This window comes from Hippopotamus amphibius, chromosome 7 (genome assembly GCF_030028045.1).
Source record: "Hippopotamus amphibius kiboko isolate mHipAmp2 chromosome 7, mHipAmp2.hap2, whole genome shotgun sequence".
Classification (NCBI taxonomy): Eukaryota; Metazoa; Chordata; class Mammalia; order Artiodactyla; family Hippopotamidae; genus Hippopotamus; species Hippopotamus amphibius.
The window spans coordinates 118,079,683-118,106,097 of NC_080192.1; the positions used below are offsets into that span (position 1 = coordinate 118,079,683).

A 26,415-nucleotide genomic window follows, 5' to 3' on the forward strand; every position below is an offset into this window, starting at 1 on the left:
TTGTATGAAATTTGGTCAGTTTGTAGTTGCTTCTTTTTGTCTTTTGGTTCTCTGTTTTTAGTAAGACAAATGAAAGGATAGTTATTTCTTAGTGTGGCACTTACTTCTTTGCAAAATTCAACAGAGGTGGTAGTTTCTGTTGTTGAGGGGTCCCATCTGCTAACCTTCTGTCGAGTTTTATCTCTGTTGATTTCTTTTTTTTTTTAATTTTATTGAGGTGTAGTTGATTTGCAGTGTTGTGTTAATTTCTGCTGTACAGCAAAGTAGCTCAGTTATACATATATGTTCTTTTTCATATTTTTTTCCATTATGGCTTATCACAGGATACTGAATCTAGTTCCCTGTGCTATGCAGTAGGATCTTCTTCTTTCTCTGTTGATTTCTATATCTAGATATTTTCTAATACTGCTTGGAAGTGGCAGTCTGAGGAATAAAGTGAATGGCATTATTAGTAACTAATAACAGAATTGTGCTTGAGGAGGGCATGAGGTAGATAAAAGCTTTCAATCACAGGAGGAGGAGCTTTCAAATATGTACCATCTACCTAGTAAACCACAATTTATTTGGATAATTTAAGAGTTGACTAACATTGGATATAGGAGTAAAAACCACTACTCTGTATGATTTGAGACATTTTTATTAAAGTCTGCTTTTACTTGATTGAGAAAAATAATGTTAATTGAACTTGCTATATTAGGGTATTCTTTCCCAATCTCCTTTTCAGCTATGTGATGATGATGCCGTTTAAACGGCAGGCTCTAGTGGAATTTGAGAACATAGATAGTGCCAAAGAATGTGTGACGTTTGCTGCAGATGAACCCGTGTACATAGCTGGTCAGCAGGCTTTTTTCAACTATTCTACGAGCAAAAGGATCACTCGGCCAGGAAATACTGATGATCCATCAGGAGGCAACAAAGTTCTTCTGCTATCAATTCAGAATCCTCTCTATCCAATTACAGTGGTATGTATTTTAGTGAGACAAACTAAATTAAATGTGATTTTGGAATTTGCCGTGAGTGACCAATCTGTAGTTTTCTTCACTGCCATATAGATATTTGAAAATAGTGGGTTTTTAAAAAAGAATTGTTAAAATCAATCTTAATTTTGACTATCAAGTTTAATGAAGAAAAACATGGTGAGCACTGTAGCTATAAAACGGTCAGAAGCATGGTTGTCATAATTAAATAAGCACATTAAATTTTTTTTTTATTAGCATCAGTGTTAACTTTTTCTGATAATAAAGTATTAGACAGACATGTTGGAAATAATCCAAGAAATCTCTCTCAGTAATATGTCAGCACATGTATCAAGAACATCTACTAGGTAGTGACAGAATCCTATAGTACAGTAAGATGCATTTATCATTATAGCTGTTTAGAGATAGCTTGTTAAAAACGTCTGATTTACTTAAAATTCCCTTCTTCACTCTTTAAAAAAGTGATGTTAGAACTTTAAAAAGATTCATGTCCTGAACCAGTTGAGTTTTCTACTTCGTAATAATCACATGCTATTTAATAGTAAAGTAGTGATAAGGACACTTGATTTTTGTAATGAATAAAATATCACAATAAGAGGAGCTTCATTTAGTATGATTTCTAGTAAAGGGATATGATATTTGGACATAAATTTAAAACAAAGCATAAGACACTAAATTTAGTTAGACAATGTATTTACTTTTGTAATATGTATAGACTTATTAATAAACAGTATTAATGTATTTACAGTATTTGGTGTTTTGGGAAAAAGAATATAACTAGTACAAGTACTCTGATTTCTTTATTGTATCCTTAGTAACTAATGGTATGGCTGTATAATTGTAGGTACTCAAGAATTTAGAAAGTTGAAGAATTGTTCCTAAGTGGATAGTTAGGGTTCTCTCTTAGATGATTCAGGCATCTTGTTTGGTGAAATATACCTCAATATAAATGATCTTCTCTGGGTCTTTTATCTATAGCCATTGTCATTGAAAAATAAATACTGAGTTGTTCTGCCTTTTAATAGATATTTATTATTGTAATTTAAAAGATTATAATATTAAACATTTTAGTCACATTTGGGCAAAAACAAAGTAATTGAGTACAACTTTGGTTTATTAATTGTATATTGTCAGAGATTCTTTTAGGTACCTGTTAAGAAAATAAAAATTGAGGATTCATTTAGGAGATTATTAAAAATAAACAATAATGCTTTTCAGATGTTTCATTGGAAGTTCTCTAATGTGGGTATATTGTGTAGGTGAAGAAATAACTTTAGATTTATTAAAGTATAACAGTTTTTAAAAGTTTAATTAGTACTTTACAGAAATGACATCTTGATAGTTTTTTTTTAGTAAAACAAGAGCATTATTTTTCTAAATATAAAATGTAATGAAGTCTTGTTTTCTTTCCTTCATAGGATGTTTTATATACTGTATGCAATCCTGTTGGAAAAGTGCAGCGTATTGTTATATTCAAGAGAAATGGAATACAAGCAATGGTTGAATATCCTTTATTTATAAATTTTTCATTGATGTGTATGAATGTTGTGTAATATAGGTCTTATTTTTTCCTGCTTAATCATTTCTAGGCAAGTGTTTATTCTCCCCACCATCCCCTACATCTGCTTGTCTTAGATTTAAAAAATGAAACTGCAGTACCCACAGAATTTTACTATTTTTGGTAAAATAACTTGTTACCATAAAATAGTCCAGTGCTTCATCTTACAGTGTGCTTTGCCTTTTTAATGAGGAAAAAATAACACTGTTTGATCAAATGTGCCCTTGTACCCTTCTCATTTACCCCAAATGGACTTTTCCGAATCTCTCTTTAAAATAGGTAGTTTGGAAGTATCAAAATGTTCAAGTCAGTAGAACATTTCTTGCCTTCCTTCATTGAATCTTTTAAATGGTCATGGTTTACGTAAGACCTGCTTCTCTTATTATGTTAAATTCGCTATACATTGAGTAAAAAGAGCAAGTTGCAAAATAGTACATATAGTACAATCCCATTAAAAAACAGTAATTAAGAAAAAACCCTAACCTATGTATACATGTGTATGCATAGAAAAAGGTAGGGATATACAGCAGACTCCTCTTAATGGTGCTTACTCTGGCAAGGTGTTTTTGCTTTTTTTTTTTTTTTTTTTTTTTTTTTTAAAAACAGTTACAGGGACTTCCCTGGTGGCGCAGTGGTTAAGAATCCGCCTGCCAATGCAGGGGACACTGGTTCGAGCCCTGGTCTGGGAAGATCCCACATGCTGCAGAGCAGCTAAGCCCTTGCACCACAGCTGCTGAGCCTGTGCTCTAGAGCCCGTGAGCCACAACTGCTGAGCCTGAGTGCCAGACCGCAGTGAGAAGCCTGTGCACCGCAAGGAAGAGTAGGCCCTGCTCGCAGCAAATAGAGGAGGCCTGCGTGCAGCAAGGAAGGCCTGTGTGCAGCAAGGAAGGCCCAGCACAGCCAATACAAAATAAATAATTAATTTTAAAAAAACAATTAGAAACTTAATTTTTAAAAACTAGTAAAATGAAAGATAAAGATCATAAACTCAGCCTTCTCAGAAATATATAAAAATCCAATATTTCTTTTGTATTACATTGATTCTTTGTAATGTCCTTCCTACTTTATTTATTTATTTATTTTGTCCACGCCGTTCACCTTTCAGAATCTTAGCTCTCCGACCAGGGATTGATCCTGTGCCCTTGGCAATGAAAGTGTGGAGTCCTAATCACTGGACCTCCCAGTTCTTCCTGCTTTAAGAGTAAAATATTTCCTTTTTCAAGGTAGCAATCAGGCCTTTGCTGGGGAATTGGACCATGCTCCATTCTCCCACCCCACCCCTAGTTTATAAAGTACTGCTGATGACCTAGAAAGATTAATGTATTATAAATAGTTTGGTTATATTGTTTTCTTTGGTATCCTTGATCTTTTTTTTTTCTTTTTTAAATGATACTTAGGAAAATTTTTTTTTTCTTAACTCAAGATAGAACAATGGAGCTTGAAAAGGGCAAGTTTTTTTTTTTTTTAGAACTTTTATTGAGGTACAGTTAACAGACAATAGACAGCATATATTTAGAGTGTACAATTTGGTATCCCAATCTCACAGTTCATCCCCCCCCAACCCTCCCTGCTTTCCCCACTTGGTGTCCATGTGTTTGTTCTCTACATCTCTGTCTCTATTTCTGCCTTTGCATTTCCTCTTTCATAGTTGTTAGCATTTGCCTTATGTAATGAGGTGTTCCTATATTGGGTGCATATATATTTATAATTGTTATCTCCTCTTCTTGGATGGATCCTTGATCTTTATGCAGTGTCCTTTCTTGTAACATTTTTTATTTTAAAGTCTGTTTTATCTGATATGAGTATTGCTACTCCAGCTTTCTTGTGATTTCCGTTTGCATGGAATATATTTTTCCATCCCCTCAGTTTCCGTCTGTATGTGTCCCTAGGCCTGAAGTGGGTCTCTTGTAGACAGCATATATACAGATCTTGTTTTTGCATCCATTCAGCCAGTCTGTGTCTTTTGGTTGGGGCATTTAGTCCATTTACATTCAAGGTAATTATCGATATGTATGTGCCTAGTACCATTTTCTTAATTGTTTTGTTTTTGTTTTTGTAGGTCCTTTTCTTCTCTTGTGTTTCCCACTTAGAGAAGTTCCTTTAGCATTTGTTATAGGGCTGGTTTGGTGGTGCTGAATTCTCTTAGCTGTTGCTTGTTTGTAAAGCTTTTGATTTCTCCGTCAAATCTGAATGAGATCCTTGCTGGGTAGAGTATTCTTGGTTGTAGGTTCTTCCCTTTCATCTCTTTAAATATATCGTGCCACTCCCTTCTGGCTTGCAGAGTTTCTGCTGAGAGATCAGCTGTTAACCTTATGGGAGTTCCCTTGTATATTATTTGTTGTTTTTCCCTTGTTGCTTTTAATAACTTCTCTCTGTCTTTAATTTTTGTCAGTTTGCCTACTATATGTCTTGGTGTGTTTCTCTTTGGGTTTCTCCTGCCTGGGACTCTCTGTACTTTCTGGACTTGGGTAGCTATTTCCTTTCCCATGTTAGGGAAGTTTTCAACCATAATCTCTTCCAATATTTTCTCAGGTCCTTTCTCTCTCTCGTCTCCTTCTGGGACCTCTATAATGCGAACGTTGGTGCATTTAACATTGTCCCAGAGGTCTCTTAGGCTGTCTTCAGTTCTTCTCATTCTTTTTTCCTTATTCTTTTCCACATCAGTAATTTTCACCATTCTGTCTTCCAGGTCACTTATTCGCCCTTCTGCCTCAGTTAATCTGCTATTGGTTCCTTCTAGTGTATTTTTCATTTCAGTTATTGTGTTGCATATCTCTGTTTGTTTGCTCTTTAATTCTTCTAGGTCTTTGGTAAACTTTTCGATCTTTGCATCCAGTCTTTTTTCAAAGTCCTGGATCATCTTCACCATCATTATTCTGAATTCTTTTTCTGGAAGGATGTCTATCTCCTCTTCATTTAGTTGTTTTTCTGGGGTTTTATCCTGTCCCTTCATCTGGTACAAAGTCCTCTGCTTTTTCATTTCTCTATCTTTCTGTGGCTGTGGTTTTCAGTTCCACAGGATGAAATACTGCTGATACTGCTTGATACTGCTGTCTGTCCTCTTCAGTATCCTTGATCTTAAAATAAATTCTCCTACTAAAATTCATCTAGAAATTTTATTTGGTAAAGCATTTTCAGAAGTGAGAAAGTTATTTCTGATTTTTTTCAATCCATTTCTTATGGAGTGGGTAATGATAAATTTTGGACAGCTCAAACCAAATTTCCTTAATAAAGCCTACGTTTGAATCAGTCCTTTGTGCCCAGAAAGCTAAAGCAGCACTTAATGGAGCAGATATATATGCTGGATGTTGCACACTAAAAATTGAATATGCAAGGGTAAATATTTTTTTTCAGCATTTGCCAAAGAAATATTTATACTTTGGATATACAATTTGAACTTACTTTCTTTTTAATCTTAACAGCCAACTCGTCTAAATGTTATTAGGAATGACAATGACAGTTGGGACTACACTAAACCATATTTGGGAAGACGAGGTAAGTATTTTATGCATTTTAGATGTACTTACATCTGCTGTCAAATTTTTACATGCAGTTAGATTCCTTTTTCCTGAGATGAGCTAGTTCATTCAAATGAAAATCTTGTTGGTGACGCTTTTGTTGCAAAAGGCCTTGTAATGCTGGAAAAGAACCTTGAACATTAGTGCCCCCTACTGGTATGTACTGAGTTATTTATATTTAGTTCAACAAGGAGCCCACACATACAGGCACGCGCGCAGTTCAAGGACTTGCATTTCTCCAAGCAGCTCTCTCTCTTTGGAGGAGAGGAAACTGATTCAGAATATTCCTTACAAACTGCAGACTTGCACACTGCTTCTCTATGGAAAGGACTTTTCCCCCAAGCTGGACGAGGCATTAAGAAGGATAGAGGACTCCAGCAGGCTGACTCTACACTTCATCATGCACAACATCGGCATCAGCAAAAAGCCCTCTGAAAAACTCAGACTTGCAATTCACCTTGACTGCATACTGCATGCACCATCACCCCAAGTTTTTAAAGGAGGACACTTAACAGTACTTCAGACTTGCATGGGATGAATACCATGATAGACTGTGCCCATTTATTCAAGTTGTCTGTATATATTGGTTTGATTTCCCTTAAGGTTTCAGTTGTAGAATTTAAAACTTTTCACTGACGGATACTAGATTTTATCTACAATGTTGTAAATCTTAATGCCCGTTGCTGTAATTGTTAGCAGCTTAGATTCAAATTGTTAATTGACAAATAACCAGGGCCAATTTATCTGCAGGTCTTGGGAATTATAATGCTCAACCAATCCACACAGATATTAAAGATAAAAGGATTAGAAAGGTGCATACTTGCTGCACTTAAGTTTACTATTTTTGTTTTTTTTCCCCCCTCAATTGTGGACATTGAATAGAATAACATAATAATGAAAAGATGCATTATATGTAAAAGACGATTTTCTGTGTGGTTTGATTTTTGTGAAGTGGCTGTTTATAAGTTGTCACTTTTTGTAACAATTTAAGGTTATCACTCATGTTAATTTGTGTAACTAGAAATTCTGACATTTCAAATGTAGGTGAAAATACCATGTTTGTTCAAGGTAAAATATATTTAAACTTGATAAATCTGAAAATAGGAACATTTCATTTGAGATGCATTTTCACCTATAACTTATAAATGCTAGATTTCGTGAGCATAGGTTTGACTGATAAAATTGTTCAACTAACTGTGTGGCAATTCTGGAATATACAAATCAAAATGTGGATCTTGTAAAAACAAGGGGGCTGCAGTATTGGCTACATCTCAACTACAATATCAGTGTTTGAATCATGTGTTGGAAAAACCAAGATGAGTATGTCTGTAGATGTCAATAGACTAGGGAAAATTTTTATGGCATCCAAAATATCTTGGGCAGTAGGGACTCCATAGTGCATGTACTCTTGCCAAAAGAAAAAAATGAGACAATGAGGTGATCCTTTGCATGTTCAAATATTTAGGACTTTTGGATGACTGGCCCCTTGAATTCTTAGTTCTCAGGAAGTGACCTTGCCTTATTCATGGGGTTGCAATCAGGTTTGTTTGGTAGTGCAGCTTTGTCTGGACCCCGCGTTTTTCACTACTCACAGAAATCTGCTTGGCATAGGCTTGGTACAGTTGAATACAGTATTGAAAAACAAAGCCTTAGTACTCAAACAATAGAACAAGTGGTTGATGAGAAATCTCTCACTTCTCTCAAGTTACAGTTACTGAACATTCAGTTTTGTTTTTTTTTAAAAACTCATTTGAAATAGTTTTGGTTTCAATTCTCTTAATGTCTCTTAAAACATTTATAGTATGCTTATTTTAATAGTTTTTATATCTATTCTTTTAAAAGGTCTAAATTTTACAAACGCCAGCTTAGATTTTTTTATACAAGGAATTAACAATCAGAAAAGTCTATAAATGTGTAAGGTAGATATTTAAATAGGGAAATATAATTAAAGGAGATAAAACAGAGTTTTAGTTACTTATGCTTTCAAGGGAAAACTATTCTTGTTTTCTAGTTGCTTATAGATATTTGTATAGCAAATATCATATAGCAGTTTTTGTTTTTGTAGTGACTTCAGCTTCTACTCAAGTTGATATTAAATTGTAACTTTTTCTACCAAAAAAAGTGACTTTATAAATGTAACTTCATTTCAAAAAGTTCTTTTCATCTCAAATTACATTTTAGTGCAAAGAATTCATAGCCTAGACTCCAGAGAACCCCTCCAGAAATGTTAAGCACGACTTGTGTATGTGTGCTTCTTTTGGGGGGAGGAAAGGTCAACAGCTTCCATCGGATTTCAGATTGCTTCCATGAAAGGTTACAAACCACAATTTATAGACTGAAATAGTCAATGTTTGTTTGACTCTTCCTCACATTTCTTTATGTTACCTTATATTAGGTTGTGAATGCTTCCAATAAAGAGAATTGTTGAAGATAAATTGTTACAACAAATATATTATGAAGAGAAATTATTAAAGAGAAATAATGTTAATGTTTGGCTGAAAGATACCCTGGAGATCATCTACTCTAACTCCTTCATTTTATGAATGAAGATTGTTTCTATGATTATATAGCAAATTAGTAGTTAAGTTGAAATCTTATGATTCCCAATTCAGTGCTCTTTCCTTTATAGCACACAGTTAACTATATCAATAAAACTAAGCCATGATGACTTCATGGTGGTTTTGGTTTGAGATTCTTAGATCAGTTAAGGACTTATATTTAGCATTTGGTGGCATGCTTAAGCAGAGGAATGTTAGCAGAACGGAATAGCAGACTGAATTGATTGAAGAGGAGTGAGACTTAAATGATGATGCTGGAAGCCATGTAATGAGGAAAGGAACTGTGAATGTTTAGACTGAAGAAGAAATGACTTTGGGGAAATGGAGGATCATAATAACTTCTAAGCATTTGAAAGGGTTTTTGAAGAAAGACTAAGTAATGAGTAAAGCTGGGAGGCCCTAAATGGAGTAGAATATATGTGGAGGACAAATTTCTATACAATATAGAAATTAACTTTCTCATTATTTAGGACTAACTGAAAATGTGTAAGGGAAAGTAGTGAGTACCTTGTAACCAGTGTTGGGTAAGCAGAGGCTAGATGGTCCCAATTGATGGTCTCTGGGATGATGTAAAGAGAATATATACACTGAATAAAAGTTGAACTAGATGACCTTCTAGGTCCCTTTCAGTGCTGTGATAACTTGGAACAGGTAATGAAAACAGTAATTCTGGAGACTGAAGTGAAAATTTAAATATTTCTCATCTCCCATAAACCTCATTTGTTTAGGTGACTAAGGATATGTAGAAAGCCTTTCTCTTTGAATTTTCAAAGATTAGAATGACCAAACTCTTAAGATACATTTAAAAAAAAGTCTTACTGAACACCATAATTTGATCAGCAAACTTTCTCAAAATATTATACAATGATTTTTAAAATTTACTAACATATAGGGAGTGCTATTTTAGAAACAAGTAATTTTTTTATTGCTGTCTCAGATTTGGGAAAATTGGCATACCTTTCCTAAAAATGTAGTTAGCATAAAAATTATCTTTTAGGAGTATTGTAGTACTCTCGTCCAATAATGTAGCCCCCTTGGTTAGGTTTAACTTGGCATATTTAAACTTTGGGGGGTGCTTCTAGTTCTGCCTGGTGTTAAGGTCTATAGACAATGGCCAATCCATGATACAGTGTGGGCCAGTGATGTGAAAATTTCCAGCTCTCAAGTCAGTAGGTGTTTGTAAATATGTGTATATACATACAAAATACTCTGTGTTTACTGATTGTGAAACCATGTAATACAGGTTGTTGTTGGCTTATGCTGAACTTCTTGAAAGAAGCCCACTTTGAAAATGTGTTGCTGTTGAAGCTAATAGTATGCATCAGGTACTGTCTTTCAAAAGTACTGCACTTAAAGCTTGTTTTAAAGACATGTATTGGTAAAAGCTTCTGTACAATGTCAAGCTCTAGCATTGTGTACATCACTTTCTGAAAAGTATCCATTCTTTCCTTAAATTTGAAAGTGTGATTGTATTTGGCATTTGCCAAAAAGATATTTTCAAGTTAAGTGGAATTTGTTAGATAGAATTATTTTCTTAAACTTTTGGTGTTTGTATTTAAATTGGATATGAATGGATGTTTAACGTTATCCAGGAATCACATTTCTCTTATGAATTGTAATGGATGTTTTGAATGGGTGTTTCCCATGTGAGAACTCTGTTACATACTTGAGTCAAAATTGTTAAAACCATGTTTCTACTTTTGTGTCAGATAGAGGAAAGGGTCGCCAGAGACAAGCCATTCTGGGAGAACACCCTTCTTCGTTTAGACATGATGGCTATGGTAAGTTTGTCAAGGCAGAAGGAAGGTAGTATAGACAAACTATTAGAATTTTTGCATTTCTGATGAAGAATGGCACAATTCTTGTCTCTGTTTTAACTGCTCACCCAACTTGGTTTATGGGATCAGTCTCTTATAAATGTACTCCAAAGGAGTTGTCCAAAATCCTTTGTTTTCTTAGGCTGTTGTTATATCACATAATCTTTGAGATAACTGAGAGCTGTTGTTTGGGATTGAAAGCTTTTTTACCATTTTGTTTTGTTTTGGTTTTGATTAGTAATGAGTTTTGGTCTGTTAGAGGACCAAAAAGAACTATAGCTCAGTAAGAGTATTTTCTTCCATTCTAGCAATTATGAGCAAAGAAGAATTTAGGGTAATAAAAGGCAGAGAGAATGGAATATTTGTTGAAAAGGAAACATGTTTTTGTTTAGATCCTTAATTTAGTTCTACAGTTGGTGCTTCAGCTTTGGTTAAATTTGCATTTAATTCTTTTTTAAAAACTTCTGAGTTTTAATGTTTGCTGTGTTGATCAGTTAAGATTATGAAACCTAGAATGATAATCTTCCCCTGGAAAAAGTTAGGTATAAGACTGTTGTCGTTGTAAGTAGATGTTGAGAATTGTTATTGATAAAAGTTTAAACTGGTTGTAAGTTCTGTGTTTCTGAATATTTTTTTAGTGTTTAGCAGTAGTTATTGACCCCACCTGTTCTGTGGTTTACAGTTGAAGTACAATTAGAAGTACTATTGGAAGTGGTAGAAAATAGAAATTGCTATGTTGTACTCTTGGGATTTATTATCGAAAAGCCACCAGTGTTTCCTGTTGTCCAAAATGTTTTCAAATTGTATACATGTTTGATGACCATTCTTAGTGGTGAGTTTTAGCTTATTCCCTAGTGTCTTTATTTGAACTCCAGGAATTTATTACACCTGTGTGTGTGCACGTGTGTATGCGTGTATTTGTTCAAGTTTCTATGGTAAGTCTGTATTGCAGAAGAGATTTTGAAACAATCGCCATGTTATGTCAAAACAATAAGTGTGGTATAGAATGAAAATCTTGCTACAGTCGTTTTAGTGTGTTTCTTGATCATTTTTATTAGTAGTTTCTTTAACAGAGTAAATATTAAATATGGTCTCACAAGTAGTTGGATCCTGCAGTAAAGAAACACTTATTAGGAATCTGTGGTGCATTGTATAATGGAGGGTTTCAAATGAATAGCTAATCAAAGTTTGTAGTATAGTTGTAGAGTTGTATATAAATGTGTCATGGCAGTCAGCTTAAGACCAAAAATTGGTTAAATGTTCTGCCAAAGAGGGTTAGAAAAATTTGTGAACATATAAATGAAGGAGAAAGAACTCTACTGTAGTCATGTTGACACCGACCGTTTTCTCAGTATGGCTTTTCAGGTTTGTCTTCACTTAATAAGAAAGATTGGAAAACAAGAATGTTATATTCCCTAGAAGAACTTTATATTTCCTAAAAGCCTATTGTGAAATTCTTTGTCAGTTTCATGCCCTAATTTATTTAGTGGTGTTTGTATGTGTGTGTGTTTGCGTATAAATTTTAAAATGTAAGCTTACTTAAAGAAAGGTGCAAAATTCTTTGGAATGACATTTGTTAAATAGGGATCATTCAGGTTCTGGAGAGTCCTGCTGAGGAAGAATGGTTGTGGGATTGTGTAGGGGCATCCATTCTGAGCTATGTTCACTGAAACGTTTAACTCAGGAAAATCTGTTCTACTTTCCTAGGGAAGCAAGAAGCATAGGATATAGGAGATAGTGATAAATAAAGATTGATTGAGGAGAGAAGTATGATAAGGAAATTGGGGAAAAAGCAAAGATTGCAGTGGGTGATCGTGCTATTGAGCCTCCTTACAAATGCTTCATGTCATAGCTGTGTCCCTTTAGATCAGCAGTTCAGCAGAATAGGTTAATTTGCATTTTGGTGTCATATTATAGGTGGCTTTTCCTTTATGATAGTGTGTGGGAAAGAAGGAATAGAAAAAGTTTATTTAATAGATTAAATTTATTCGCTAGTTTTTTATAGCAATATAAATCTATGCTTTCAGAATTCTTTAAATCTTTTAATTTGGGAAGCCCAGCCATGTGAGATGAACTGATAGAAGCCCCCATATTTGAAAAGTGGCAAAGAATAATGCACAGATTTGTTTGCTCTGAGCACAAGAAACATTTGCATATTAATTGTTAGCATCTTTGGATATGGTTCCTAGACCAAAGATTTTTAAAGTGTCAAAGATGGGAAAGGCCTTCAAAATGTTCAAAATGCCACTTATGTAGCATTTTTCCTTATAAGTGAATTTTTTAAAACCTGAAGTACCAAAACTTTTTGCATGAACTATTTAGTATAGAAAGCTTTTAAGAGACTCTTCCCCCATCTTCTTAATGTAGATAACAATTTAAATAGTGTAAGTAACGTAATTTAATCCTGGCGGCTCAGTGTCATAACTACAGATATCAGGTATTCTTTCTCACTGCATTTAATTGTTGCCTGTGGCCATGGATCACGAGAGTTTTTGGACCTTGGTCAGCTTAAGCAGAGTGGAAGTTTCTACTGCCCATCTACTGTACATTTTTCCACTTTCTGTGAAAAAATTTAGTGATAATAGTACAGTGTCATTACTGTATAAGCAAATGGTAGTAGTGGGGGTAGGGCTGGGTGGAGTATAATATGTATGTGCATTTTTGCAGTAGGGGTAAGAATGATTGATATTTGACCCCAGTGTATTTATAATAGTCTAAATTATAGGCCAAAATATATATAATTACTAACAAGTAACTCACCATGAGCTATATTGATTGTTTTGATAAACTAGATTATCAACAATAAGAGCAGTTGAAAACCATGACCAATTTAAGGCAACAGTGATGATGATGTATTGATAAAGTATGACTCCATAAAATTGCAGGAATTCACACTATATTTGCATGTGCTCAGTGGTAGTGTTGCTGTGTTGTTATGAATGGCAGCTACATTTAGAATACTGAATTGGAGTCCACATAAGCTGTATTAATGTGCTATGATACCAAAGTATAGTAGTAGTTCTTAGTAACTCAATAGGTAAGTGTCCCTTAGTCTTACATAAAAATGAAAGCCACTAGCATTACATATTCTTTACTTCTTGAGAAATGAGGAAAGAACTTGGGTTTTGGATTGGTTTCTTGCATACCAGGACAATCTTTGTATGCATCCCAGAGTATGCTTCTATAATCACTGACTCAGAAGTGCCTAAGATGTGTGGGTTTATATTTTTGAGTTACATATTTCCATCTTAGTTGCTTCTTCTGAGTTCTTATGCCTCTCTTCTTGCTACTGTAAATGTGCCCTATGCAGACTTTTAGTATCACAGTTTCTCCAGACTCCCTCATTCCCATCTATTTCATTCACTCTAGCTTTGTTTTTCCTGTTACTTCTAATCTGTTATGGATGGGAAAACAGGATAAATTAAAGTTGTTTAGAACTACTCTGGAGTTAGCAAGTTGATTCTTTTTTTTTTTTAAGAACTTTTATTGAGATATAATTGACATACAATAAACTGGATATATTTAAAGTGTACAATTTGATATCTTTTTTCTTATTAGTAATGCATGTATGGCAGTCCCAATTTCCCAGTTCATCCCACCCCAGTCTCAACCCCCACTTTCCCCTCTTGGTGTCCATATGTTTGTTCTCTACATCTGTGTCTCTTAATATATGATATTTGTTTTTCTCTTTCTGACTTCACTCTGTATGACACTTTCTAGGTCCATCCATATCTCTACAAATGTCCCAATTTCGTTCCTTTTTATGGCCGAGTAATATTCCATTGTATATATGTACCATGTCTTTATCCATTCATCTGGGTTTTTTTTCAGCTCTTTATTGGAATATAATTACCTTACACTGTTGTGCCAGTTTTTGCTGTACAACAGAGTGAATCAGCTGCATTGATACATATATCCCTATATCCCCTCCCTCCTGTGACTCCTTCCCACCCTTCCCACCCCAGCCCTCTAAGTCATCACCCATCATCCAGTTGATCTCCCTGTGTTATGCAGCAGCTTAGCAAGTTGATTCTTAATAAAGATTCTTAGTATAAGAGACATAGATTTGTGTGTGTTTCTGTGACAGCAGTTTCAGATACTCAAGCATTGTTTTCTTCTGGATTCTTGATGATGTTTCAAAAAATGGAAGTTTCTGCATAATGACACCTCTGAGTCTGTGGGGAGGTTATTAGCTAAATCTAGGGTTTAATTTAGTCAGGGGAATAAAATACTAACCTGAAAGTACATTAACAGTAAAATATATTCAAGGGGACAGCTTTTCAGTGGTACTAAAGATGTTCTTTTTGTTATATCTGTATATAGTTCACTAGATTTCACTGTAGATTTTATTGTACTATCCTCCAGAAGATGTTGGCAGAAGGTTTTTTTTTTAGTTTGAGGTATAATTGTGGCCCAGAGTTATACACTGATTCCTCCTCTGTCTGTAGCCTGATCTTAGGTACTTTTTTGTTAAACTACTATTTTTTAAAAATAAGGACTTAAAGCCTGGTGCATGCAGGTGTGTGCAGGTCAGCGTGTATTGGATCTGGTGCAAATAAATATACATCTTTGTTAATTCCCACAGGTTATATTTGAATATTCATACGTTTGAGTTTTCCTTGGATATACATCATCCTAGTTAATATTAAGAGTTTGTTTTTGTGTGTGGTGAAGTGTATGTGCTAAAGTTGTGTTTTGTTTTGTTTTGTTTTTTATAATAGGATCCCATGGTCCATTATTACCTTTACCAAGTCGTTACAGAATGGGCTCTCGAGATACACCTGAGCTTGTTGCCTATCCGTTACCGCAGGCTTCTTCCTCTTATATGCATGGAGGAAATCCTTCTGGTTCAGTTGTAATGGTTAGTGGATTACATCAACTAAAGATGAATTGTTCAAGAGTCTTCAACCTATTCTGCTTATATGGAAATATTGAAAAGGTAAGTTTCATTTAAAAAAGAATTATTTATTTTTTTAAGCTGCATTTTATATTAGCTTCTTTTGCTAGGATATGTAGTAGGAAAATCTGCAAAGGCTGCAAATATATGTGTCTTATTGTATTTAGGAACATGCACATTCTTTCAGTTAGTGATCCACATAAGCTAAAAATTCATTAGGTGGGAATTCTAGAAATTGTTTTTTTGTAGGTAAGTGATCTGAATAGGGTGTTGGTACTAAAAATACTTTTAAAATTGCCAATATAAATAGAAGTCCTTATTTATTATTTATTTATTTTATTGGCTACGTTGGGTCTTCGTTGCTGCACATGGGCTTTCCCTAGTTGCGGCGAGCGGGGGCTTTCTCTTCATTGTGGTGCGCGGGTTCCTCATTGTGGCTTTTTTGTTGTGGAGCACAGGCTCTAGGCGCGTGGGCTTCATTAGTTGCGGCACGTGGGCTCAGTAGTTGTGGCTCAAGGGCTCTAGAGCTAAGGCTCAAAAGTTGTGGTGCATGGGCTTAGTTGCTCCGTGGCATGTGGTATCTTCCTGGGGCAGGGATCGAACCCGTATCCCCTGCATTGTCAGGCGGATTCTTAACCACTGCGCCATCTAGGAAGTCCAAGCCTATACATTTTTAAATCATTTCAAAGATATTCTAGCATTTAACATGTTGAACTGTGGAATTTTGAAAGAACAGTTACTTTCTTGGAGCTAGGTATATATAAACATGTCTCAGAGCTTGACCATAACTATGAATTTTTAGGAGAGTTCTAGATTCATATATTTGCCTTCCAAATGCTACAGAGTTCTAGTATCTTCTGAGGAACAACATACTTTAACCTCAATCAGTATTTGAAACTGATCCACTTTGATAGAATGTGTCCAAAACTTTCTGTCTGGAGGCTTACACTCAAAAAGTAGCAAAATATTTAAATTTCACACATTTTGAAGATCTTTAAAATTGTAACTTTATTTTCATCAGATAATTCTGTGGTTTCCCCAGATCTATGATGCTTTATTTATTGATATCTCACACACACTTAGAATAGTCACTGTCACAAAGTATATTCTAAACTATTTCTGAAAGAATCGTGGAAAATTTAACTGGGGAAATGATTTGTAGTTGTTTGATATATTTGCTAATTTGAGTTTCAATACTGTAGTAATGTTATTTTTCTCTGTTTTAAGCGATTTTAGTATTCTTTTCACAGCAATAAAAAAGTACAATGTGTGAGTCATACGTGTGTGGGAGGGGGAGTGTGGAGTTGCTACTCTGAGTTCTTAGTTCATTAATGCTAAAGCCTCCTTGATCTGAGACAGCAACTTGGAAAATCTCTGAAAAAAGAATTTCCTCTACCTAACTACTTGACCACATTGAAAAAGAAAAGAAAGAAAGAAAAAAAGAAAGAAAATTCCACATTTGGCTTAGGGGATATAACATGGGATATTTCTGCTTATATGACTAGCGAAGAATATGTGGGACAGATTCAGCAACATTGGGAAAAGTAGTTCAGACTTCTTCCACATAGATATTTATCTTAGATACCTGGGTGTTTTAGCTAAGATTTAGGAACTGCATACTTGATAACTAAATGTGCTTTAATGTATATTTTAACCTTATTTACATAGCGTTACTTTTCTGTTGGTGCTTTTCACATTTGTAGACAACTGGAATCAGGCAGTTTAATCAGCATCTTTAGATTGTTGTCTTTTGTGTTTTGAACTAATTGCCTTGTGATTCAGAAACCCAAATCACTTTCTAATGAAACTTAAATTTTCTGTATGTTATTTGAACAGTTCTGGTCTCTACACTTCAAAAAATTTAAAGTTTTAATCGATACATTAAAATCAAGCCATCATAATCCTTTAAAGATCTATATATAATTTTTTCTAATTTTTTTTTGAGATTTACCAGTATAAGAACTACATATTTCATATACATATTTAGTCACTATTATATTTATAGAATGTTGTTGGATTAAATCATGGGAGAGAAATTTTGCCCACAGGAAGACAATTGATTTCAAATAAAGCTGAAAAGTCTTGCTATAACTGAGTTTTGTTCAAGTACAGGTGTAGTATAAAAATACTAGGCTAGCCCTTTAAGATTGATAGTTGCAGTGATAAATATAAATGCTATGTTGCATTTGTTGTAAAAATACTTCCCCACTACTCCTTGAGGTTAACAGATAAGAAGGAAGTATGTGCAATGTGTTATTAATGTCAGTGGTACTTAATAGCTATTTTGGGACTTTCCAAGGCATAGGCACTATGCTGAAAGATAGTCATACTTTATCCCATCTAACCCTTACAGCATTATATACTAGAATTGAAATAATATAAGAGAATAAGTATGGCTTATGTCAAAGATGTCATGAAAACTTGTGAAGTATTGCCCATTTTTCAAACTGCCCCTACCTTGCCCAAGCCTTCCTACTGGCAATGCTATCTCAAGGCCATCTTGTATTATTTCTTATGTAGTATCTTGTTTATTGCTTAAAGCAATAAATAGCACTCTGAATAGTTGGTAATTATTATTTACTTCTAAATTTCTTACCTACCTACTGGGATATAAACTTTAAGAAGACTGTGCCTAGAATGTTTGCTATTAAATCCCCAGTACCTAGCACAGTGCATAATTATTAAAACATATTAGGCACTTAATAAATACTTACTGAGTGAATAAATATTGATGAGTCCTGCCAAATGTTATAATTATCTGCTATTTATAAGGAAATCTGTGGCTCAGAGAAGTGAATTGCCTCAAATCACACAGTTAATAAATAACAGAGTCAGGGTAAGCCTATGCTCTTCTTCAGTGTGCTGTGCAATAAAATTGTTGTCTTCCTTTTAAACTTTATTGAATTTTGATGAGAGTTAAGAGTGTCTAATAGCAAAACAGAATAAAGTGAAGATTCCAGGTGATTTTCTTTATTTAACATCAACCACTTATGTTATCTTTTAGAAATCGTCTTACTGTAAAAGGGAATTAAATGTTCACCTTTTGGGGATTTTGTATTTACAGGTAAAATTTATGAAGACCATTCCTGGTACAGCACTGGTAGAAATGGGTGATGAGTACGCTGTAGAAAGAGCTGTCACACATCTTAACAATGTCAAGTTATTTGGGAAAAGACTTAACGTTTGGTAATTATCTTAAGTGGTAAATTTTTCAAGTATTTATCCTTTTTATTAGAGACATTAATTTCCATTTCAGAATATTTTAATGTAACTGAGGGCACACCTGAAACTAGCAGCTATAGTGATGTTATTTTAGACATCACTATATTTCAGGTCATATAATTTAGATTTTCCATATTACTTACACCTAGTTTTAGTTTTATGATCATAAAACAGCATGTTCAAATGAGCAAGTTTTTTTATTACAGATTTCTAACATGAAAATATATTCAATAGATTTTTCTTTCTAAGTGATGTCTAAACTGTAAGAGTGATTGATTATAACTCAAACTAAATTTCAATATTAAATACATATTCAAAATAGTAAATAGTTGAACTGTATTTAAATGGCTACATGTGCTTTTTTTGTTAAGATTGATGCAGGCATATATGTTAACATTTGGAGACTGCCTACTTGCTGCTTTTTATCTAACAAAGGTATGGTCTATACTCTTTCCTTTCCAATCTTTAGTGTGTCTAAACAACATTCAGTTGTTCCAAGTCAAATATTTGAGCTGGAGGATGGTACAAGTAGCTACAAGGATTTTGCAATGAGCAAAAATAATCGCTTCACAAGTGCTGGCCAAGCATCTAAGAATATAATCCAGCCGCCCTCGTGTGTGCTTCATTATTATAATGTTCCATTGTGTGTCACAGAAGAGACCTTCACAAAGGTAGGCACTGGAATACAAATTGTGGCGAGTGTTCCTGTTTCCTCTTTTAAAATATGTCATATTTTAGCATCATTTTAAAGTCTTACTCTGTCCATCTGCTTTTGATATTATTAGTATTCTGTTACTTATTTGGTACTTAATATAGTTCATCCTTTGACCATTATATTTTACTGGCCTCCATCCTTCACTGGTCTTTTGTTGTTTTGTGGCTCAGTCTTTTTGAGGGCTGGAATTAGAATGAGGTACCCTTAGTCCTGCATTCAGAAAGTTCTTTTACCATGTCCTTAAATCTCAGCCATAACAAAATTTTATATACCCCTGCATTTTTCCCTAACTGTAGGAAGTGCTTCAGAAAAGAACTGGTTTTTCTGGAACACTGCTCCCTACCTTAGGTACTCAGCAAACCCTGGTCAGCTCTGAGAATGTATATTTTGGTTACAAATCTTGGTTTTATTGTACAGCACTAAAATTATATACATAGCTTATAGGTTAGCACTATTTTAATTGATTTTCTCATGCAGCGCATTAATCTAAAAACATTTGATTTAATTCATTCATGGCATACTCAAAACTTAAATGCTAACATAAAGTTTACTTTCTGGGGAGAAGAAAAGGGTAGGAATCTTATTTTGGCTGTATTTTTAATGGGGTTTTACATTTCTTTGACAGTTGTGTAATGACCATGAAGTTCTTACATTCATCAAATATAAAGTGTTTGATGCAAAACGTAAGTATACATTTCCTCTTTTTAAGTTTCCTGGTTAATTTGATGATAAGCAAATAGCAACTGGATTTGTGTTTCTTTGTTTTGTTTTAGCTTCTGCCAAAACACTTTCTGGGCTTTTAGAATGGGAATGCAAAACTGATGCAGTAGAAGCCCTCACAGCACTAAATCACTACCAGATAAGAGTTCCAAGTAAGTAAAATTGTGTTATAATTATTCAATGGGAGTTACCATCAGAAACATTGATGATAATTAAAAATAATATTTATTAGTTTTCTTTTTAATACAGAGAAGTTCGAATTTTAAAAAGGCACATGAATCCCTTTTCAAATCCCTATTGCTGATTAGTTGATTATCGCAACATTTAGCAGCTTAAAACAGCAAACATTTGTTATCTTACTGTTTCTGAGGATCAGTTTAGCTGCATAATTCTGACTCAGGGTCTGTCATGAGGCTGCAGTCAGCTATAATCTGCAGCCACTTCACGTCTTACAACTGGGGGCTGGAAAATCCACTTCCATGCTCACTCATGTGGTTCTTTGTAGGGACATTCAAGCCACATTGGCCATTTCGTGGTAGCTCTTTTCCTTCCTAATGAGTGATTCAAGAACAATGAAAGCAAAAGACCAACAAAACAGAAGCCACAGTGTCTTTCGTAACCTAATACCAGAAGTGACATAACATCACTTATGCTGTGATCTTGTGGTCACACCAACCAACCATGAGATGGTCGGTGTAGGAGGAGACTGTACAGGGCTGTGAATACGAGGAGGTTTGGGAGCACTGGGGCCATCTTGAAGGCTGACTTCCAGAATTCCTCTTGATTTCTTTTTTTTTTAAATCCTCTTGATCTTTTTAGAAGAAGGCAGTAAATACATATATGGTTAAAAAACTCAAACAGTACGTACTGCTACAAAATGAAAGTTAAAGCTTTCTACAACCTCTAGCCTTTCTGTCTTTTCCTTTTATTCCTCCTCCTCAGTGTATATATATCTACACTTTAAAAACTTACACAAAATGGTTCTTCTATACGTATTATTGTGTGCCTTGCCGTTTTCACTTAATATATCTTGGAGCTGTCTCTATATCAGCACATGCAAAGCTATCCTCTCCCCTTTTTTTTCCCCACAGACTATTTTTAGTAGAGATGTACCACAGTTTATTCGATTTATCCACTTCCCCACTGATAAACACTGGTTGTTTCCAATTGTGTTTTTCTATTACTGCAATAAACATCCTTAAAGTTGCACATTTTGTATTTGTAGGGCAATTTCCTCATAGTGGCGAGCATAAAGGTTTATATTTTGGTGAATGTTGCTAGATTGCCCTTTAAAAAGGTTACACGAGTTTACCACTTTTGATATGTGGAAATGCCAACTGCCCAACACTCTTACCAGCACTGAGTCATGTCAGACTTTCAATTTTTAGCAATGTGATAGATGAAAAGTAGTATTCCACATTATTTTAATTTGTATGAAATGAAATTGTAACACCATTTATTCTCTCTGTGATGGTAAATGGCCTCTTTTTTACAGTGCAAAGAACACTCAAGTGTTTACCTTTTGGAGTTTGTGCTATGTAATTTACTTCAGTCTTGGATGTAAAGGGGTGTTGAAACTTTTTCTAAATAATAGGAGAAAAACTACTGTTGCTTTTATTAGGTGTGATGACGAATGATAGTGGAGGGGGAGAAAAAAGTATGCACACTGAAGGATTTGTGGGTGGAATAACATATCTAGGAATTGCTTTAAAACATTCCAGCCCCTCAAAAGTGTGTGGAGAGTAGGTGGCTGAATTAAGATTGCCAAATGTTGGCAATTATTGAAGCTTTGTGGATGTTCATTATACTGACCCATATATTTTTTTATGTTTGAAAGTTTTCTTAGTAAAAAGTTAAAAAATAAATAAGCAGGAATACCTCCTCTCATTTTACCTTTAGTCACAAAAGTGAATTTTAAATAGTGAGTCAGACTTAATTTTTGATGGAAAATTTTAAAAGACTATATGTATATTTGAGATATATTCAAGATAGTTTAGGAATTGTAAACTCCTTGGAGACAGGTACAATTATTTCTTATTTTAATCCTCTTCAGTGTCTTGCAAATTCTTGTTGATCCATATGCTTTTTCCTTTATAGGAATTTTTCTTTCCTTAAGGAACAATAACTTAATACTAAAATTGTGGTACATTGAGATACCAGAATTATTTCTGTGCATAATCAGTTGATGAATTATCTCTGCCTGTTCTGAAAAGTTAGAGAAATGTATAAAACGGAAGTATTTTTGTGGATTATACCTTTTTTTTTTTTAAGCAGTTTTAAAATTTATATGTCCCGTTGATGACCAGAGATTTAATACTTGCTCTCCTGGAACTTCTTCAGCTCATTGATCTCTTCTTATACATTCCAGTCTTATCCCATTTCCCAAGTTATATTCGAATTAACTTTTTTTTTTTTTTTAATTGGCTGTGTTGGGTCTTCACGGGCTTAGTTGCTCCGTGGCATGTGGAATCTTCCCAGGGCAGGGCTCGAACCCGTGTCCCTTGCATTGGCAGGCAGATTCTTTACCACTACGCCACCTAGGAAGTCCTCAAATTAACTTTTATAGAGTAATTACCATTGGTAATATTTTCTGCAAAATGAGTTTTGCTGATGGACTTAGATAAATCTGATCCTGATACTATTTATCTATGATTAATTCACTAAAAAAAATTACGGGAGCCTCCTATGTGTCAAATAATGTTTAGAACAATAGGCATGTAAAAATGAACAAAGTTCCGGCCTCCATGGAGCTTACCTGCTTGAAGGTATGAACGAAAGTAATCTTACCCTTACTTTATGTAGAAATTTTCCTTCTTCTAGTACTGTAAAAAAGTGAAATAATTTACTCTGCTAATTCAAGGTAATCATGAAAGTTTGATGAAGGGAACTATTAACTTTGTTTTTTAATTTTTACAGATGGTTCCAATCCCTATACATTGAAGCTTTGCTTTTCTACATCATCCCATTTATAAGAAGAGAAGAGCATGTTACAGTTTATGTTTACCTTTATTACAATTTTAAAGCTACACTTCATTTAAAAAAAAAACTAAAATGGTTGATCTAATGTTGCCTTGCTTACTTTGATTTAAGATCCTGTTCTGTAATAAATATTTTGCCTTGAGTAAATTTGTTGCAAACTTAAATACTGAATTGCTTTCATTTTAAATAGAATATCATAATGTAGACTATCTACAGCTTCCTTGTAGATTACACAAATATATGATTTCTAATCTTATTTTTCTTCCACAGTGAAAATATATTTGCATTCTTAATGCTAATTATCTGCAAGTATTTTTCCATTGTGTATGAGATTAATGCAGGTGAAAGTATTGCATTTTAATATTATAGAATTCCTATTATATGTTTAGATGTTTAAGTATGTTGCAGTTATTCATATTAAACATAACTTGTATTTATTAAGTATTTTAATCAAGTTTGAGAATAACATTGCATATATTAAATTTTAAGTACTACAGATTTAGCTGATTTTATATTTCTGAGAGGCTAACAGACATATGGATACACTTGTACAGTATGCACTCAAACTTATTTAAATTGGTGTATTTTTTTTTAAGTCATTGTCCATTTGTATTGACATGCCTCTGTTTCTAGTTCCAGTTTGGAGATTTTATAAAGATACAATAATGAGTTAATGTGTTCATCTTCATTTGTTGCATGTGACTTGATCTTGAAAACACGTCTGATATTTGGCATTGAAATTTTAATGGAAATTATGATTAACAATTCCTCTTCTAGATAATCTGAGATCTGTGGATGGGCTTTAGGGAGTCTGTGAACTCCCTAAAATTATGTGTAGAATTTTGGGTACTTGTATTTTTATTTCTTACTCTTAAATCCATCAGTAATATATGTATTTTTCTACATGGTACAAGGTATAAGGATCTAATTTTATTTTTATTCCAAACGGATAGCTATTTGTTTCAATACCATTTATTAAACATTCTTTCTCCCCCTGAATTGGTTTTTTTTTGTTTGTTTGTTTTTTGTTTTCGGGTTTTTTTTTTTTTTTTTTTGCTTTTTTTGGTGAGGGGGAAGCAACATATCACATACATAGGCAGGTAGGAGGTAAGGACTAAGCATCGTATTGAGACACTATACTATAACACACCTGTTACCAGGTTCAGAGCTTTTTTTATTGTAAAACTGATCTAGCCATTTTATTTTCACCTCTAAAAGAAGGGAGAATATGTTTTATTTACCTAGAATAACTGCGAAGTCTATAGTTGTCAATAGCAGTTTTGTGATCCTGAGAGTTTTAAACAAATTTGTATGTAGAAGTTTCATTTAGATCTTTTCAGAAAGCTTTGTTTTGAATTTTAACAAAAAGCAGTTTGCCTTAATCCTTTTAAAAATGATGCAGGGGTTTAAAACATTTTAAGAGCTGTTGATTAGAAAGTTTACATAGAAATTAAACACATTAACATTTATTTCTCATTGAATTTTGACAGCAGTGGACCAGTGTCCATTTAACCCTCTAGATATAAGAAAATCTTAAATTAAGTCTAGAAGCATTTTAGACCCTTATCATGGAACCCAGTAAGTTATGTCAAAGGTAACCTCTGAATGCACTAGAAATATATGATACTGGCTGTGCACCTAAGTTTAGCTGACTTTACAATAAAGCTTTTTTCCCCTCTTCTATAAATGCTTTTCTACATTTGTTGCAAGATTGATGTCTTAATTTTAAAAGGTAACTTGTGAGTTTATGCAATAGTTGTCTCCTTCCCTTGCCCTCCTCTGAAAATTAAGATGGATGTCAGTGTTACAGATTATTTTGTGCCTAAGATTTTAGGAAACAAACCTGTGGATGGTGACAGGGCTTATTTAATTTATATTTGCTTTAAGTAGTATTGACTTTTAGATAAGAATTCTGTGTTAATGCTTTCTCCCCACCAAAGTGACAAGTAAATTCTTCAGATGTAAATGGGTTGGTAGGTTGGGCCTTGCTGATTTATGCGCTGGTGTGTCAGTTCTGTTCTGTTGTTGTCAGTAATGTCTTTGACGGTGTACTTGGGTGTCACCACTGTTAATGGAGTTTGCTTTGGCAAACAGTCCCTCTTTCCTTGGCCTTAACAACAACATTCTTCCCTTTGTTATCTTTCTGCTTTTAAGAGAACATGAAAGAGCAAGTTTTACAGCTATAAAAAAAAAAAATTGTAGTTTTGAGTTTTTTTTAATACTAAAATTCCATCCCATATCCAAATCCCATGAAATATTTGATAATAAATCTGTAAATGTGAGTTATGGACTATAAGCTGCCTTTTAAAATTCCTGCTTCCCTGCTGAGGTATTACTCTACCAAATAAAAAATATTTGCAGTTGCAGCTCACATGAGACTTAGCAGCAGCTTAGTGATTTGATTATCTAAACAGTATGTTTCCTAGGACTGAACTGAGAGATGAGGATAAGTATGACTAAATGGGGTCAGTTATATTTCATGTTTTCTTTACATTGCTATCTGCAGGGATAGGTAGGTTGCTAGGTAACTGCTTCTTAGTAGTTATCAGTGATACTCTTTTTCTAGAATAAAGAAATTTATTCTAGTGCAGAACATTCTTCCATAGTTAGGAATCTAAAGCACAAGATTTGGACTTACCTGGTAGCGCAGTGGCCACGAATCCTCCTGCCAGTGCAGGGGGACACGGGTTCGATCCTTGGTCTGGGAAGATCCCACATGCTTCGGAGCAACTAAGTTTGTGCACCACAACTACTGAGCCTGAGCTCTAGAGCCCATGAGCCACAACTAATGAGCCCACGCTCTGCAACTACTGAAGCCCCTGAGCCTAGAGCCTTCTCCACAACAAGAGAAGCCACCACAATAAGAAGCCCATGCACTGCAACGAAGAGTAGCCCCCGTTCTCTGCAACAGCAGAAAGCCCTGCACACAGCAACAAAGACCCAATGCAGTCAACAAAGACAGATGAATAAATTTATTTAAAAAAAAAGCACAAGATTTGCCTCACTTAAAAATTTCAGGTGACAAAGGTCCTTGTACAAAAGGTAACTTACAATAACCTTCTTATCTCCATATGGCTGGCTGGCTCAGGAGACTTTTAGTCTATTGAGGGGCCATGTGAAGAGAGGCTTTTTATTCCTAGTACGACTGGTTTGGCTCACAGAGTTAAGCTTTAAAAAAACAATGGCATTTGATGAAATGAAAATATAAGGTTCATGGGTTCTGTCCCTCAGCATGATTTATTCACTTTTTTGGGTTTTTTATTTGTTTTTACTATATTGATTTCCAGTGTCAACCAAAAAGTAAGTGAGCGTACAGACATGATTCTTGTTTAAGCCCCAAAAAAGTTGCTGGATTCTAAATCTCGTGGCTATTTAATCTGTGATGTCATTGCTTTTTCCTAAAACCTAGCATTTACACCAAAAGGATTCAAGTGTTAATTAAAATGATCTATTT

At 34.3% G+C, this 26,415-nt stretch overlaps 1 protein-coding gene across 1 annotated transcript in view; it reads left to right on the plus strand.

The window, feature by feature from the left end:
• The window catches only part of HNRNPLL (heterogeneous nuclear ribonucleoprotein L like), a 38,887-nt gene extending 14,901 nt beyond the window's left edge, over positions 1 to 23,986 (plus strand). Inside the window, exons 3-13 of the mRNA XM_057743116.1 lie at positions 725 to 962; positions 2,396 to 2,481; positions 5,775 to 5,871; positions 5,958 to 6,030; positions 10,321 to 10,392; positions 15,150 to 15,367; positions 18,390 to 18,511; positions 19,017 to 19,218; positions 19,888 to 19,945; positions 20,036 to 20,134; positions 22,899 to 23,986. Coding sequence (XP_057599099.1) covers positions 725 to 962; positions 2,396 to 2,481; positions 5,775 to 5,871; positions 5,958 to 6,030; positions 10,321 to 10,392; positions 15,150 to 15,367; positions 18,390 to 18,511; positions 19,017 to 19,218; positions 19,888 to 19,945; positions 20,036 to 20,134; positions 22,899 to 22,954 — 1,321 coding nt within the window. The 3' untranslated portion in view covers positions 22,955 to 23,986. The remainder of the gene's footprint in view (positions 1 to 724; positions 963 to 2,395; positions 2,482 to 5,774; positions 5,872 to 5,957; positions 6,031 to 10,320; positions 10,393 to 15,149; positions 15,368 to 18,389; positions 18,512 to 19,016; positions 19,219 to 19,887; positions 19,946 to 20,035; positions 20,135 to 22,898) is intronic.
• The last annotated feature ends 2,429 nt before the right edge of the window (positions 23,987 to 26,415 follow it).